Here is a 17,339-nt window from a genome sequence, read left to right on the forward strand (position 1 = left end):
CCTGAGCCAGCTAAAACAACAATGACAACTGCAACAACAGCAAAAAAATAGCCGGGCGTGTGGCAGGCACCTGTAGTCCCAGCTACTTGGGAGGCTGAGTTAAGAGAATCACTTAAGCCCAAGAGTTGCAGGTTGCTCTGAGCTGTGACGCCACAGCACTCTACCCAGGGTGACAGCTTGAGACTCTGTCCTAAAATAATAATAATAATTAATTAATAAATAAATAAAATTTACTGACACAGAGGGAAAAAATGGAGAGAAAAACAAAACATGAGTTCAAAGGCTCCCAGCCTCCCTTCCTATCGGGCCCCTGGCACGCTTCCCTCTCCTCTGGTTCCCAGGGCCCTCACCAGCTCTCTCCCACTCTTCAGACACATCCAGTTACAGCGCCATCATCCAGTCTTTGAGCAAGACCTGGGCAGAAACAAGGAAAGACCAGAGGCAGAAGGCAGGCCAGCCCAAAATGGGACATGCAGGGAAAGACTGGGACAAAAGTGAAGCAGGTGGTTCTGGGAAATCATGCCATGGAAAGACCCTGAGTGCCATGGCTTCTTTTATTCATTACCCACAGCAAGAACTATGCTAAAGAAGCAGGCATGGTCATAGGGCTTAAGTTTATCTTAAAGATAAAGAACTCTACCCTTAGTGCCCCTCCACCACTGTGGCCCTGGGGTTGATCTTCAAGTAACCTTTCCCCTACCCATTTCAGTGGTTTAACTGGACATATTAGTTCAATAGTTTAAGCAGATGTTATAGAATCTATTCCTTTCCAAACTCCATACTAACAAGCAGAGCATTACGTAATTGTTTGTTCTTTGCAATCATTAGTTATTAAAGAATAAGGATGTCAGAAATTATGCACATACACATAAATCCACATGCACACATACCTTTGAAGTTTCAAGTGTGTTTACATTCTTCAAGAAAATATGCATATATTTACATTCAGTAAACTAGCCACGATTATACAAACTTCAGATAACTTCAAGTCTCCAGAATCTAGCTACACTTAAGAAGCAAAAGAACCTGGCCCCTTAATGGTTAAGCCACTTGGCTCTAGAATATAGTTCCTGATTGCCTGCACACCCCCCTGGAAGTCCAATCTAGTCCACAGAGTAGACAGGCAGCAAAACTCTCACTTCTTCAGAGCCATGAATGCAGGTGAAATCAGGAAACCTGCATGCTGGTTGGCAAACAGTAAGCCAAAGAAGAGGATGCATGCATCACCAAATGAAAAATTCAGCCTAGAGCAGGTATTGAAGCCAGAGGATTGGAATACCAGGCAGATACCAGCAGAGACTCATGATTGAAGCTGGCATGTGAGTGGGAGACCTTGGGTGAATATCAAAATCCCAAGCAGTGGCCACAGTGGATAAAGTGTACTTGTTGCCTGGTGCCTCTGAGCAGCCTGGGGTTCTTTCAAGGCCTGGAGATGCAGAAGAAAGAAGACACAGAGCAAGAGCCCCAGGCCTCACTGCTCAAGAGTTACTGAACAGTTGGGGTTTCTCATCTTCCTGCTTCGAGCAAATCAAAAGCAGCAAACTAGAGGTTAAAAACCAGAAGCAAGAAGCTAACACTGTTAGCCATGACGCCAGCAGCAGGGAGTGATAGCTGGCAACATGACAAAAGGAAAGGAGAATCCCCAAATTAAGAAAAAACATATATAAAAACTCTAACCACAACCCAACCACTTCCAAGAGCCCTTGATCTTGTCATTTAATTTTGCAATGCTTTAACTTCCTTGTCTGTTAAATATATATATATACATATTTTTTTTTATTATTATTTTGGCCGGGGTTAGGTTTGAACCCACCACCTCTGGCATATGGGACCGGCACCCTACTCCTTGAGCCACAGGCGCCACCCGCTTGTCTGTTAAGTATTGATGATACCCATTCATGAGGCTGCTGTGAAGATTTAAGGAAACATGGATCTAAGGAGCCAGGCAGTACCTGATACATAGACAGAGACCCACACGTTCTTCTTTCCTCTGTTCCTACAGACATTAGCCTCAGTCCACTGCCTGACAAAGTATTTGACCATTCTCTGCTCTTCCAGAGAACCAGGGAGGAATGTTCCCATTTACTCACATTGAGGAGAAAAGGAAGACTCAAGGGTTAACCACACAGACAACTTTAAGAAACCAGAGATGGCTTTTAAAACGTAGAGTCAAGGCTGGGTGCCTGTAGCTCAGTGGTTAGGACACTGGCCACATGCTCCAGGACTGGTTGGTTCAAACCCAGCCCAGGCCTGCCAAACAACAATGACAACTACAACAACAAAAACAAAAAAATAGCCAGGCGTTGTGGTGGGCACCTGTAGTCCCAGCTACTAGGGAGGCTGAGGCAAGAGAATCACTTGAGCCCAAGAGTTTGAGGTTGCTATGAGCTATGACACCATGGCATTCTACCAAGTGTGACAAAGTGAGACTCTGTCTCAATAAAAAAAAAAAAAAAATAGAGTCAAGTGTGAGATTTCCTGGCTTGGCACCTTGGATGACAACTAATACACGATGTTGTCATCACTGTCATTGCTTGACAATCTGAAAGAGAAGGTGCTTCACCCTTGTCTTAATCCCTCTGGGCTTCTGTAACAAAATACAGCAGATTGAGTAGCTTATATAAACAACAGGAATTTATTTCTCATAGTTCTGAAGGCCAGAAGTCCAAGATCAAGGTGCCAGAAGAGTTAGGGTCTGGTGAAGGCCAGCTTCCTAGTTCACAGATGGCATCTTTCTCACATGGCAGAAAAACCAAACTTTTTTTTTTTTTTTTTTTTTTTCGAGACAGAGTCTCACTTCATTGCCCTGGGTAGAGTGCGTGTGGTGTCATAGACCACAGCAACCATAGTCTCTTGGGCTCAAGCAATCCTCTTGCCTCAGCCTCCTCAGTAGCTGGGACTACAGATGCCCATCACAATGTCCAGCTAATTTTTCTATTTTTAATAGAGACAGGGCCTCCCTCTTGCTCTGGCTAGTCTCAAACTCCTGAGCTCAGATGATCTACCCACCTCAGCCTCCCAGAGTGCTGCTAAGATTACAGGCATGAGCCACCGGGCCTGGCCAAGACCAAACATTTTATGCAAACCTTTATTTGTGTATCATTTCCATAACATTTTTTAAAGGAAAATTAGGCCAGGTGTGGTGGCTCATGCCTGTAATCCCAGCACCCTGGGAGACTGAGGCAGGTGGATTGTCGGAGCTCAGGAGTTGGAGACCAGCCTAAGCAAGACTGAGACCCTGTTTCTAAAAATATCTAGGCATTGTGTCAGGTACATGTAGTCCCAGCTACTCGGGAGGCTGAGGCAAGATGATCACTTGAGCCCAAGAGTTTGAGATTACTTGAGCTATGATGCCACAGCACTCTACTGAGGGGACAAAGTGAGACTCGAAAAAGAGAGAGAAGGAAGGAGGAAGGAAGGAAGGGAGGGAGGGAGGAAAAGAGAGAGAGAGAAGGAAGGAAGGAAGGAAGGAAGGGAGGGAGGGAGGGAGGGAGGGAGGGAGGGAGGGAAAGAGAGAGAGAGAAGGAAGGAAGGAAAGCAGGTAGCCTGGGCACAGTGGCTCACACCTGTAATCCTAGCACTCTGGGAGGCCGAGGTGGGTGAATTGCTTGAGCTCACAAGTTTGAGACCAGCCTGAGCAAAAGCTAGACCCCCCCCATCTCTACTAAAAATAGAAAAACTGAAGCAAGAGGATCGCTTGAGCCTGAGTTGGAGGTTGCTGTGAGCTATGATGCCACAGCACTCTACACAGGGCAACAGTTGAGACATTGTCAGGAAGGAAGAAGGAAGGAAGGAAGGAAGGAAGGAAGGAAGGAAGGGAGGGAGGGAGGGAGGGAGGGAGGGAAGGATGTCAAATACTTAAAAATTATATTCACAGCAAAAAAGTGTTTGTGTTGGGGGTAATTAGGGTGTGTCTAAGAACAGAAATCTCATAGTCACATGATCCAGGGGCCAGGCAAGTAACCTGCAAGAGAAAAGGGGACTCAGCTCAGGGTAAGGTGAACAGCAATGTTCACTACCTCTTAGTAGTGGAAGGTGTGGGTTGGTGAGGGTTGAGTGGAAGAGACTCCAGACATCACCCTCCATCCAAATAATTCAGAAACATCACACTAACGACTTCCAAGAGCCCTTGATCATGTCATTTAACCTTGCAATGCTTTGACTTCCTTGTCTGTTAAATATTAATGACAACATCTGCTCATGAGGCTGCTGTGAGGATTTAAAGAAACATGGATCTAAGGAACAGATCCATGGTGTTTTTTTTTGTTTTTTTGAGACAGAGTCTTGCTCAGTCACCCCAGCTAGAGTGCTAAAGCATCATCACACAGCAATGTCAAACTTCCCAAGGGATCCTCCTGCCTCAGCCTCCCAAGTATCTGGGAGGTGCCACCATGCCCAGCTAATTTTTCTATTTTTTTTTCTTTTTTTTATTGTTGGGGATTTATTGAGGGTACAATAAGCCAGGTTACACTGATTGCATTTGTTAGGTAAAGTCCCTTTTGCAATCATGTCTTGCCCCCGGAAGGTGTGGCACACACCAAGGCCCCACCCCTCTCCCTCCTTCCCTAGAGTTAAGGATCTCACCCATGCTCAGGCTGGTCTACAAACTCTTTAGTTCAAATGATCCTCCCCCCTCAGCCTCCCAGAGGGCTATGATTACAGGTGTGAGCCACTATGTCCGGCCTACAGACCCACAATAAGTCAGCCATCATACGCTAACTCAGACAGCTCACAACCTCACAATCTGGACACAGACTCCCAAACAGATGACAGATCTCACACTTTGCAGACACACCCTTAAAAAGACCAGAGGCCCCACATTCTAGAAGAAAGATCCCTCAGTACTTAGGGATAAGTGGTTTTTCCTATGTTACTAAGAAGTAACCCCCTGGCCGGGCATGGTGGCTCATGCCTGAGAGGCTGAAGCAGGAGGATCTCTTGAGTTCAGAAGTTCATGACCAGCCTGAGCAACAGTGAGACACCTGTCTTTACCAAAAATTAAAAAAAAAAAAAATTACCTGGGTGTGGTGGTGCACGCCTATATTCCTAGCTACTCGGACGCTGGCGCAGGAGTTAAGACCAAGAATTCCAGGTTGGTGTGAGCCAGGCTGACACCATGGAACTCTAGTCCAGGCAACAGAGCAAGACTGTCAGAGAAGGAGGAGGAGGAGGAGGAGAGGGAGAGAGAGAAGGAGAAGAATTTACACATTCTTTTTTTGTTTTTTTTTTTTTTTTTGTAGAGACAGAGTCTTACTTTATGGCCCTCGGTAGAGTGTCGTGGCATCACACAGCTCACAGCAACCTCCAACTCCTGGGCTTAAGCGATTCTCTTGCCTCAGCCTCCCGAGTAGCTGGGACTACAGGCGCCCTCCACAACGCCCGGCTATTTTTTGGTTGCAGTTCAGCCGGGGCCGGGTTTGAACCCGCCACCCTCGGTATATGGGGCCCACGCCTTACCGACTGAGCCACAGGCGCCGCCCATAGAATTTACACATTCTTATACACATTCACCTTAAGCTTTTACTTTCAAGGCCTTGAGTTTCACGTCAGAGTCCTTGTACTTACTTGCACTACCTACTTCTGTCACCACCCACAGTCCTCAGCTAGTGCCCTCCCATTCCTCCCCCTTGATCTCTGGGCATTGAGAAACTTGATTGTCTTGAGGCCCCAGGACACCTGCCCTGCTATGCTGTGCCTTCTGTCCTCCAGGCTGCTAGTCAGGATGTGGAGCAGGACTTCGGAAAAACAGGTAAAGTGGCCCCTGGGGACTTAGAGTACAGGTGGTGGCTCCAAAGGTGCCTGAACCCAGTAACTTGTTTTCCTTTTCTGTGGGCTCTTCTGGTGTGCTGACCTCCATTTCCTTGTCTTCCTCTCTCTTTTCCTCTTTCAAAGACAAGCAGAGGGCAGCAGAGGCACACAGAAAGGCCCTGCTCTAACCAATGGAAGGCCCAGCCCACATGTCTGTAGGGATATACCTGGGCCAAGAGTTCGCTACTGCTTCCCGGTGGCTCAGGGGGAGCCAGTTTAGCCAGGGACAGGTGGACAGATAGAAAGGTGGCTCACAGAGGGTGTCCCCAAAGGCTGTCGTGATAGGGCTGTGTGTGGAGGGGCCAGGAAACACAGCACTGATTTTGAGGTTTGCCAGAATTCAGGTGCCCTTGGACAGCCTGAAGGGGACCTTGAAGAGGACTCTGTAGGAAGACAAAACCTTTCCCTGTGAAGAGAGGCCTCGTGTTCTGGGCACTCTGAATATGCAGTAGAACCTCTGTAGGTTGACCACCTGAGGGACTGTAACAAACTGGTCAGCATACAGAGGTGGCAAACATAAGGAACTAGGCTGACTGTACTGATACTTACATGTGGTACATGTTTGGTCTATGAAAATTAGGTCAACGTAGGGAGGTGGTCAACTATGGAGGTTCAACCATATTTATTTTACAGGGCTACTATGAGAAATAAAATGGTGGACAGGCTGGAGCGCAGAGGTGTCATCATAGCTCACTGCAACTTTTAACTCCTGGGATCAAGCAATGCTCCTTCCTCAGCTTCCCAAACAGCTAGGACTACAGGCAAGCAGCACTAGCTAATTTTTTTTTTTTTTTTTCGTAAAGACGTGTCTTGCTATGTTGCCCAGGCTGGTCTTGAACTCCAGTCCTCAAGTGATCCTCCCTCACCTCAGCCTCCCAAAGTGCTGAGATTATAGGTGTAAGCCATCACTCCTGACCAAAATTGATTATATTTTGTACCGTGCTTAAAACAGGGCTTGACACACAGCAAGCCTTATATAATTACTATGTCTTAGTCATCACTTTATTTTTATTTATTATTATTATTTTCTTTTTTGCGTTTTTTTTTGGCCAGGGCTGGTCTTGAACCGACTACCCACGGCATATGGGGCCAGCGCCCTATTCCTTGAGCCACAGGCACCACCCTTAATCATCACTTTATAAAGGAAGCTCCTTAACCTCGCCTCCAAGACCCTACAAGATCTGGCTGCTGTCTTCTCCCTCTCATCACTCACTCACTCTTGGAGTCTGAACCATGCTGGCCTTCTTCCTGTTCCTTAAGAAAACCATCCTTTCTCATCTTTGAATTTGCAAGGATGGTGCTTCAAGTAGGCAAAGCAGGGCCTGGTAAATGAATCTGAGCTGGCGGTGCATTAGGTAATGGGAAGAATAGGTTGAGTTTATTTCCAATAGACAAGAAAAAGGTGGGGGGTGCTCAGCGCCTGCAGTTCAGCGGTTAGGGCACCAGCCACATACACCAGAGCTGGCGGGTTCGAGCCTGGCCTGGGCCTGCTAAACAACAATGACAACTATAACAAAAAAAATAGCGAAGTATTGTGGCAGGCGCCTATAGTCCCAGCTACTTGGGAGGCTGAGGCAAGAGAATAGCTTAAGCCCAAGAGTTTGAGGTTGCTATGAGCTATGACACTACAGCACTCTACCAAGGGTAACATAGTGAGATTCTGTCTCAAAAAAAAAAAAAAAAATGGGAGGGGGGTGAGGCTAAAGCAGTGCTTAGAGGAAATCTATAGCTCTAAATGCATAGATCAGAAAAGTTGAAAATCAGTGACCCAAGCTTCCCTATCGGTAAGCTAGAAAACGGACAGCAAATTGAACCCTAAGTAAGCAGAAGGGAGGAAATTATAAGAGCAGAAACTGGTGAAATAGAAAGCAAACATAAGATAGAGAAAGTCAACAGTGTCAAAAGCTGGTTCTTTGAACAGATTAATAAAATATTAGCAACATATGTTTTCTCTCAAGAAATTAAAAGAAAAAATATAAATTACCTATACCAAGAATGCTATTACAGAAAGCTAATAAGATATTTTTAAACATATGAATTCATTTTTAATGAAGCCCATTCTATTGCTTCTGTGTCCATGTGGATCCTATGTATCCATGAGGAAAGCAGAACTCAGCAACTTTGCTAATGCCTCCTCCACTCATCAAAATAGAATTGCACAGTATTTTTATTTTTTGCTGGGGCTCAATGAAATCAATTGTTCCACACGTACTAGTTTAAATGGAATTAAATGTGGTAGAATAGAAAAGAATAAAATAGCATAAGGTAAAAAAGAATGGAGTGGAATCCAATCAAATTGAATCAAATCAAATCAAGTAAAATATCAGTCACAGTGTGCCAAGTGCTGTGCCCAATTGTTGTAGTAGATATTCATTTATTGAACAAATATTATATTTTTTGAGACAGAGTTTCAATAGGTTGCCCTCAGTAGAGTGCTATGGCGTCACAGCTCACAGCAACCTCAACCCTTAAGCAATCGCTTAAGCAATTCTCTTCCCTCAGCCATCCAAGTAGCTGGGACCACAGACGCCTGCCACATGCCTGGCTATTTTGTTGTTGTTGTTGTAGTTGTCATTGTTGTTCGGCAGGCCCCAGGCCAGGTTCGAAGAGCCCATGAGTTCGAGACCAGCCTGAGCAATAGCAAGACTCTGTCTCTACTAAAAATAGAATAGCAAAGTTGTGACCTCCATGCCCAAGTACCTTGGGCAGACCAATTCCAACACAGACCAATTCCCTGGTCTGGAATTCATCTCTTTTTTAATAAATGAGAAGACACAGAAGAAGCCCAACCCTGTGAGCACAAGCCCTGCAACTTTGGCTACAGGGGAGAGGACAAGGAAATATCTCAGATGAAATGTTTCTGGGGCTTTGTGTTTACACATCCACCTTGACACACAGTGGGAGGACAAACTTCTCCCTCTCTTTTACTCCCCTTAACTCCTGGTACACTTCCCTCCAGATCTTTAACTTGCACTCTTTAGTAATTTGTATGTTTAGCTTATATCTGCTACAGGATTCCAAGGTGCCTATGATCTGGCACTATAGGTAATAAAGTATAGTGGTAGAAACAATGGACTCTGCAGTAAGACTGACATTTAATTAATTAATCTCTTTGTACCTTGTTTTCCCCTTCTATAAAGTGGTCATGATTTTATACATGTCTTAGAGGATTTTTGTGAAGATTAAAAAACAGTTGTATTTTTACAGGTTTAGAACAATGCCTGATGCACACTGAGTGCTATAAAAAGGATGATGCCACTGCTGATGCTGTGGTCATCATGTTAAAATTAAGACTTCTTACCATGACCCCCCAAGTCTTACCTTTAGACTCAGGGTAACCTGTCTTCAGTCTTACCTGTACACTCAAATCTACCTTTGCAGATGCTGATATCTGTCTCCCTGACTAGAATGTAAGATTCATAAGAGTAGGGGCTTCTCTCTGTTTTGCTCCCCACTGTTTCCCAAACAACAAGCTTAATAATATTTGTTCAGGCTTGGCACCTGTAGCTCAGCAGTTAGGGTGCTGGCCACATACACCAGGGCTAGCATTTGGCATTTGGGGAAGCGGTTACCTTGAAAGTTGTGACCTCCATGCCCAAGGTCCTTGGGAAAAAGTGGAAAGTGATCATGGCAGACATGTGGATTCTTGTGAATCCACATATGGGCAGTAAAAGTCTACCAAAGTTTCTCTCAGGACTTGCCCTTAAAATGGGGGTGAGGAGGAAGTATAGTAATTGGAGAGGGGAGGAGAAGGGATGAGAAAGAAACATAGAAGTGAACAGTGGCAATATGGACTCTTCTAATCTTTTTTTTTTTTTTTTTTTTTTAAGTCATGGAGGTACAGCAATCAGACGTCTTCCCCAGGTCTCATCCATCGACTTGACCACATTGTGATGACAGTAAAGAACATTAAAGATACCACCATGTTTTATTCCAAGATCCTGGGCATGGAGGTCACAACTTTCAAGGTAACCGCTTCCCCAAATGCCAAACTGCAGGTGGACTAAACCTTGAATATAACACTTTAAAATATAACTTAACTCCGAAAACAAAAACACAGGAAATCTGAAAGAAAAGATTAAAGGATAAAATGAAGGAGATTCCAAACTCTGAATCATGGGGCTTCCAGAGAGAGAATGGAGAAAAAGGAAGGGAAAAAATTATCGTAGAAATGATGCAAAATGTTAACCAGTTTGATGAAAATATTTCAAATTGTATATAAAACCAGCACATTGTACCCCATGACTGCATTAATGTACACAGCTATGATTTAATAAAGAAAAAAAATAAGTGATGCAAAAGGCAGGGTACAGTGGCTCACACCTGTAATCTTAGCACTCTGGGAGGCTGAGGCGGGTGGATTGCAGGAGTTCATGAGTTCAAGACCAGCCTGAGCAATAGTAAGACTCTGTCTCTACTAAAAATAGAAAAACTGAGGCAAGAGGATCACTTGAGTCCAATAACTTGAGGTTGCTGTGAGCTTATAGCCACAGCACTCTAGTCAGGGTGCCAGAGTGAAACTTTTGTCTCAAAGGAAAAAAAAAAAAAAAGAAAGAAAATCAAAAGAACTTTGCAGTCTTTATGTGGAAAGGGTTAAGTGAGTATCCAGCATTATAGAGCATCAAACTGAAAAAGTAGATCTTAAGAGCTTTCATAAGAGATTAAAAAGTAGTTCATCTACAAAAGAAAAAAAAAACACATATCAGATTTTGTAAGAGTCCCACCAGATACCAAAAGACAATAGAAGGACACCTTCAAGATTCTGAGGGGAAATTTTTCAACCTAGAATTCTATGCCTACCCAAACTATTTATCAAAAGTAATGGTAGAATAAAGCATTCTCAGACATAAAACATCTCAGAAAATTTGTCCGCTTGTTTCAAGAATTATTTAAGTGGGCTGGGCATGGGGGCTTGTGCCTATAATTCTAGCACCCTGGGAGGCTGAGGTGGAAGGATCCCTTAAGCTCAGGTGTTTGAGACCAGCCTGAGCAAGAGCGAGACCCCTTCTCTACTAAAAATAGAAAAATTAGCCGGACATTGTGGTGGAAGCCTCTCATTTTGGGAGGCTGAGGCAGGAGAATCACTTGAGCCCAGGAGTTTGAGGTTGCTTATGAGCTATGCTGATGCCACAGCACTCCAGCCTGGGCAACATAGTGAAATTCTGTCTCAAAAAAAAAAAAATTACTTGAATGTATGCTATATCAAAGTGAGTGATTTATCTGAGAATAAGGAAGACATGGAAATCAGGACACAATGGATCCCAATAAGAAGACCCTAGAAAGGTACCTAGAGAACAATCATTCCAGTTTGGAAAAGGAGAAAGAAAGGTCCCAGGAAAGAGAGATCTAAGGAAAAAAGAAGGTTTCCATACAATGAATACTATCCTTGAGAATTTGGAGCAACTTCAAAAGTGTTAACTGAAGAGAAAACACACACACACCTATAACTTAAATTGAAAGGGCCTGTGGAATGGCAAACAGAGTAAAAATTTTAAAACTGACATGGGGGTGGTGCCTGTGGCTCAAAGGGGTAGGGCGCCAACCCCATATGCCAGAGGTGGTGGGTTCAAACCCAGCGCCAGCCAAAAAAAACTGACATGGAATACTAGGCAAAAAACTAGTATTATGCAACATCAGACTAAATACATACATAGCAACATGGAAAAGTCTTTACAAAATCATGCTGAGTGAAAAATGAAGAAAGATAATCAGGTCTACAGCATGGCACCATTTATACTACATGCACATAAAACAATAGCACATTTTTTACAATAACTTGTGAAAGCCAAAAGATGCACATCAAACACATTGTAATTGTTGCCTAAGGTGGATATAGGAATGGAGCGGACAAGAACAGATGGATAAATAAAACAAGAGACAGGCCTTGCATGGCCCGATGACAATAATGAGGCATGTAATGCCCCAACTTCCCACACATAGACACACTGGAGTGAACTTTCAGAACATGTAGTGTCAAGAAAAATCCTAAAAGCTACAGGAGTGGAAAGTGTGGATGCATCATCAATAAAAGAATGAAAAGCAGATTAACATCAGATTTTTATCAGCAACATCAGATTCAGGGAAGATGAGGAAACAATGGAAAGATAACCAGCAACCCCTACAATAGTATACTGAGCCATACTATCATTCAAGAGTAAAAGTGAAATAAAGTCATTTTCTGATTGAATAGATGTGGTATCAACCATGGCAATATAAAAAAGAGATAGAATATGTATAAAAGAGGGCGGTGCCTGTGGCTCAGTGGGCAAGGCGCCAGCCCCATATACCAAGGGTGGCAGGTTCAAACTCGGCCCGGCCAAACTGCAAAAAAAAATAGCTGGGCGTTGTGGAGGGCGCCTGTAGTCCCAGCTACTTGGGAGGCTGAGGCAAGGGAATCGCCTAAGCCCAGGAGTTGGAAGTTGCTGTGAGCTGTGTGATGCCACGGCAATCTACCATGGGTGATAAAGTGAAACTCTGTCTCTACAAAAAAAAGAATATGTATAAAAGAAATGGCAAACATTGAGAGGTACAGGAGAGGGAGGCTCCATGAAGAAGATGGTAGCACCATGAGATGCTATCTGTAATTGATCTACAGAAAAAACAAACATGCAGGCTGGGCACAGTATCTCAGACCTATGATCCTAGCACTCTGGGAGGCCAGGGATGAAGGATTGCTTGAGGCCAGAAGTTCAAGACCAGCTTGAACAAGAGAGCAACCCCGTCCTTACCAAAAATAGAAAAAATTAGCCAGGTGTGGTAGTGCGTCTCTATAGTCCCAGCTACTCAGGAGACTGAAGCAGAAGGATGGCTAGAGCCCAAGATTTGAGATTGCAGTGAGCTATGATGATGCCACTGCACTGTACCCGAGGTGACAGAGTGAGACTCTGTCTCAAAAAAAAAACAAAAAAAATTGTACCAAAGCCAAAAGAAAAACTAAAACTAATGATAAATTCTATTGGATGAAGTAGATGAGCTAAATTCTAGGTTTTTGGTTTGTTTGTTTGTTTGTTTTGAGACAGTCTCAAGCTGTCACCTGGTTAGAGTGCTGTGGAGTCATAGCTCACAGCAACCTCCAACTTGGGCTCAAGTGATCCTCTTGTCTCAGTTTTTCTATTTTTAGTAGAGATGGGGTCTCGCTTTTGCTCAAGCTTGTCTCAAACTCATGAGCTCAAGCAATCCACCCACCTCTGGCTCCCAGAGTGCTAGGATTACAGGAGTGAGCTACCTCACCCAGCCTCTAGTTAGGAGTTATATTTGGAGGCACACACAAGAAAGAGTTTTCTTTCTCTCTCACTGAACTATCAATCCAGATGTAGGCCATCAGGGCATGGGCAGTGGCTGGGAAAAAGGAGGAAGTGAATGGGCAAAAAGGGCCCGCTCAGCAGGGTATGGAGAATCCCCAAAACCAGACCCACACTTCTGCCTGCAACTCATTGTCCAGTGTAGCTAATATGGCCTCCCTTACATGGCCACCCAACAAAGGATGCTGGGAAATGTAGATTTTTAAAGCTGGGCACACAGTTGACCCCATTGAAATTTGGATTGTGTTTATAAGAAAAAAAGGAGAAATGTATATTGGGTGGGTAGATTGTTTCTTCTCTTATGGGTAATATAAACATATTTAGAGATATGAAGATAATTTTAAAAAGAAATACAGACACATGTTAAAAGCAGTTGCCTCTATGGAATGAGACAGGTAAGGCAAGGGACTGTTGTTTAGTGGTCCTGGTCTACTTTTTTCTTAAACCTTATTGGCATAGGTGGGGGGGGCTTTAGTTCACATTCATTATGGAGGTTTATTATTTCTAGGAAGACCGAAAAGCACTGTGTTTCGGAAACCAAAAATTTAACCTCCACGAGGTGGGAAAGGAATTTGAGCCCAAAGCTGCTCACCCAGTCCCTGGCTCCCTGGACATATGCCTGATCACAGAGGTGCCTTTGGAGCAAATGATCCAGCACCTCAAGGTGAGTGAAACTTCTGTTCTTTTTGAGCAAACTGCTGCAGATGCAATGAAAACAGAAGAAAGACCTAGGGAGGCTTCCCCAACTTCAGACATAACAGGTTTCATCACATCCAGATAATGCCTGTACACAATTATTCACTCATTATTTTGATTGATCATTTTTTCGTGTAAACAAATGTATTTAAACTAGAGAAACTACTGGGTACAGTGATGCATGCCTGTAATCCTAACACTCTGTGAGACCAAAGTATGAAGATTGCTTGAGCTCAGAAGTTTGAGAACAGCCCAAGCAAGAGTAAGACCAAATCTCTACAAAAAATAGAAAAATTGGCTCAGCGCCTATAGCTCAAGCGGCTAAGGTACCAGCCACATACACCAGAGCTGGCGGGTTTGAATCCAGCCCAGGCCTGCCAAAACAACAATGACAACTACAATCAAAAAATAGCCAGGCGTGGCGGGCGCCTATTGTCCCAGCTACTTGGGAGGCTGAGGCAAGAGAATTGCTTAAGCCCAGGAGTTGGATGACTTGCTTTTGGCTGGGCACGGGTGGTTCACGCCTGTAATCCTAGCACTCTGGGAGGCCAAGGCAGGTGGATTGCTTAAGGCCAGGAGTTCGAGACCAGCCTGAGCCAGAGTGCCACCCCCATCTCTGCAAAAAATAGAAAAAATAAGTCAGGTCTGAGTCTCAGCTATTTGGGAGGCTGAAGCAGGAGGGTCACTTGAGCCCAGGTGTTTGAGGTTGTAGCGAACTATGATGATGCCACTACACTCCAGCCTGGGTGAAAGAGCAAGACAATGTCTCAGACAAAAAAAAAGAAAAGACTTGATTTATTATTAACCATAGATTTTATTCTGTGTCTAATCAGGATTAAAAATGATCAAAGAGGCTCAGCACCTGTGGCTCAAGTGGCTAAGGCACCAGCCATGTAAACCTGAGCTGGCGGGTTCGAATCCAGCCCAGGCCCGCCAAACAACAATGATGGCTACAACCAAAAATAGCTGGGCATTGTGGCAGGCGCCTGTAATCCCAGCTACTTGGGAGGTGGAGGCAGGAGAAATCGCTTGAGCCCAGGAGTTGGAAGTTGCTGTGAGCTGTGATGCTACAGCACTCTACCTCAAGACAACTTGAGGCTCTGTCTCAAAAAAAAAAAAAAAACAACGATTAAAGAGAGAATAATTTCTGCTTTGTTTAATTTGGTGTCTCTGTAATACTTAAAATGATCTCATTTAAAGGGGCCATTGATTCTCCTTTTTCAGAACACAGATCAAAGTCTTGATTATATTTTGTGCAAATAACTGGTCTCCTTTGGGAAGTGATGGTGAAAAAGAATGGTTTGGGCCAAGGGATGTGGCTCATGCCTGTAATCCCAGCACTTGGGAGGCCGAGGTGGGTGGATTGCCTGAGCTCATGGGTTCAAGACCAGCATGAGCAAGAGTGAGATCCCGTCTCTAAAAAAAAAAAAACAGGCATGTGGCGGGTGTCTGTAGTCCCAGCTACGTGGGAGGCTGAGGCTAGAGGATCGCTTGAACCCAAGTTTGAGGTTGCTGTATGCTAAGATGTCATGGCACTCTACTGAGGATGACCAAGTGAGACTTTGTCTAAAAGAAAGGAAGGAAGGAAGAGAGGGAGGGAGGGAAAGAAAAAGAAAGATTTGAATGTAAAATGGGTAAAGCATAGGGGTTAAGAGTATGGAATTTTGCCCAGACTCCCTGGGGAGTGAAATCTGCCTCTGCCACTTACTAGATAATGCTAAAATATATTATCTTCCCCATTTTACAGATGAGAAAACTGAGGTATGAGGCAGTTAGGTATTCTGCCCAAGACCACACAACTGATAAATAGCTAGAACAGAGTCAAAGAGGAAAAGATGGTAGGAGATAAACTCAGACAGATACAGAGGTACGATAGGGTCTTCAAAGCCACTATAAGCAATTAAATTTTGATCTCACACGTGGACAGTGACAAATGACTTTTGTCTTCTCCTCCCACTTCAGGCTTGTGATGTTCCCATTGAGGAGGGTCCAGTCCCCAGAACGGGGGCAAAAGGGCCTATTATGTCCATCTACTTCAGGGACCCTGACAGAAATCTGATTGAGGTATCCAACTACATTTCATCATAATCGAGCCTGGCCCCCCTCCACTCTGTTCCCTGTGATGTTGCCCTCTCCCTTCATTCTTGAAAACCCTTGCCCACACCTCTGAAGACTAAAAATGTAGGCACTCCACACATCCTACTGGGGTGACATAAGAAAAATTTGACCAAACCTGTATGTCCGGATGTCCTCTATCCAAGCTGCCCCAATAAATGAATAGCCCCTTAATGTGAGCTCTTCATTATTATTGTCTTGGTGCTACGTGTGGGTTTTTGTATAGGGTATGAGTTCTCTGAGCTTTTTGGAGGTCCTTAACCAGGGTATGATATCTCTTAGGACCAAATTTATGGCTGTGGTCTAGGGATTCAAGGTCCTCCTTATTAGTGAACTCGATTCTTCTTCATTCTTTCTAACTTGCCTCATTCTTCCAGCTGCTACCTGCTTTTTCCTCCACCCTTGGGCCTCACTGAACCCCAGCATCTCTATGACCCCAATCGTACCTTCCAGGTCCAGCCCCAGATGATGCTACCTCCTCCTGGAGAGCCTTCTCTGGTCTCACTTCCAGAGTATATAGCACTTTTTCCCTTTGGATCTGGTAGGTCCAGACTCATCCCAGTTGAGTCTCAGCTCTTGAAAGAGTATGTGGATCAAGGTCAAATTTCCTCTATTTTAGCAGTTCTCAACCTGTGGGTCGCAATCCTTTTGTAACAATGAAAATACATTGCGGCATCAGGAAGGTTGAGAACCACTGCTCTATTTCTGTCTCCCTCCACCACCACCAAACCATTCACTCATTCAATCAAACAAAAAACACATTTGAGCAGCTACTATAGTCCTAGGCCTTGTTCCTGGCACTGGAGAGACAGCACTGAGCAAAAGAGATAAGCACATCTCTATTTGTGGAGCTGCTATTCTAGTGGAAAACATAGAATAAATAAAATTAAGTAAGTAAAGTATTAACTACGTTAGAGGCTAAGTGCTTTGGGGGAAAAGCATGGAAAAGGGAAAATACAGATAAAAATTACTGGGGCATTTTCTGATGTCTAATGGATGGTCCGAGAAAACCTGATTGAGAAAGGTCTTCACCTGAAGAGGTGAAGGAGTGAGCCACAGAGCTGGCAGGAGGAAGAGCACACCAGACAGAGACTAGCCAGTACAAAGGCCCTGAGACATAAATGTGCCTGTTGCAAGTGAAGAACAGCAAGGAGGCCAGTGGGAAGTAAGACTGAGTGAAACCTCACAGGCCAGAATGAGGGCTTTGGCTTTTACTGCAAAAGCCACAGAAGGATCATGATCAGAAGAGGGACATGATCTGACTCTGGAAGCAGGAGACCGGTGAAGAGGAGGCCACTACAGTAGTCCAGGCATGCTGTGACTCTGGGGGTAGAGGAGGTGATTTTAAAAATTGGTTAGGGCTTGATGTCTGTAGCTCAAGCAGCTAAGGCACCAGCCACATACACCGGAGTGGCAGGT

At 44.3% G+C, this 17,339-nt stretch overlaps 1 protein-coding gene across 1 annotated transcript; it reads left to right on the forward strand.

The window, feature by feature from the left end:
• Window positions 1–5,641: 5,641 nt before the first annotated feature.
• Window positions 5,642–16,084, forward strand: GLOD5 (glyoxalase domain containing 5). Its single transcript, XM_053580796.1, has 4 exons — window positions 5,642–5,749; window positions 9,639–9,776; window positions 13,618–13,773; window positions 15,768–16,084. Exons 1-4 carry the CDS (start codon window positions 5,687–5,689, stop codon window positions 15,891–15,893), a joined length of 483 nt encoding a protein of 160 aa, XP_053436771.1. The 5' UTR covers window positions 5,642–5,686; the 3' UTR covers window positions 15,894–16,084.
• Window positions 16,085–17,339: the final 1,255 nt, after the last annotated feature.

Source organism: Nycticebus coucang, chromosome X (assembly GCF_027406575.1).
Source record: "Nycticebus coucang isolate mNycCou1 chromosome X, mNycCou1.pri, whole genome shotgun sequence".
Lineage (NCBI taxonomy): Eukaryota > Metazoa > Chordata > Mammalia > Primates > Lorisidae > Nycticebus > Nycticebus coucang.

Coding starts and splice junctions, on each gene's coding strand:
- GLOD5 (XM_053580796.1), top strand. CDS start 5,687: ATGCTGTGCCTTCTGTCCTCCAGGCTGCTAGTCAGGATGTGGAGCAGG. Junction 5,750..9,638: donor GCAGGACTTCGGAAAAACAG/GTAAAGTGGCCC, acceptor TTTTTTTTTAAG/TCATGGAGGTACAGCAATCA. Junction 13,774..15,767: donor AAATGATCCAGCACCTCAAG/GTGAGTGAAACT, acceptor CTCCCACTTCAG/GCTTGTGATGTTCCCATTGA.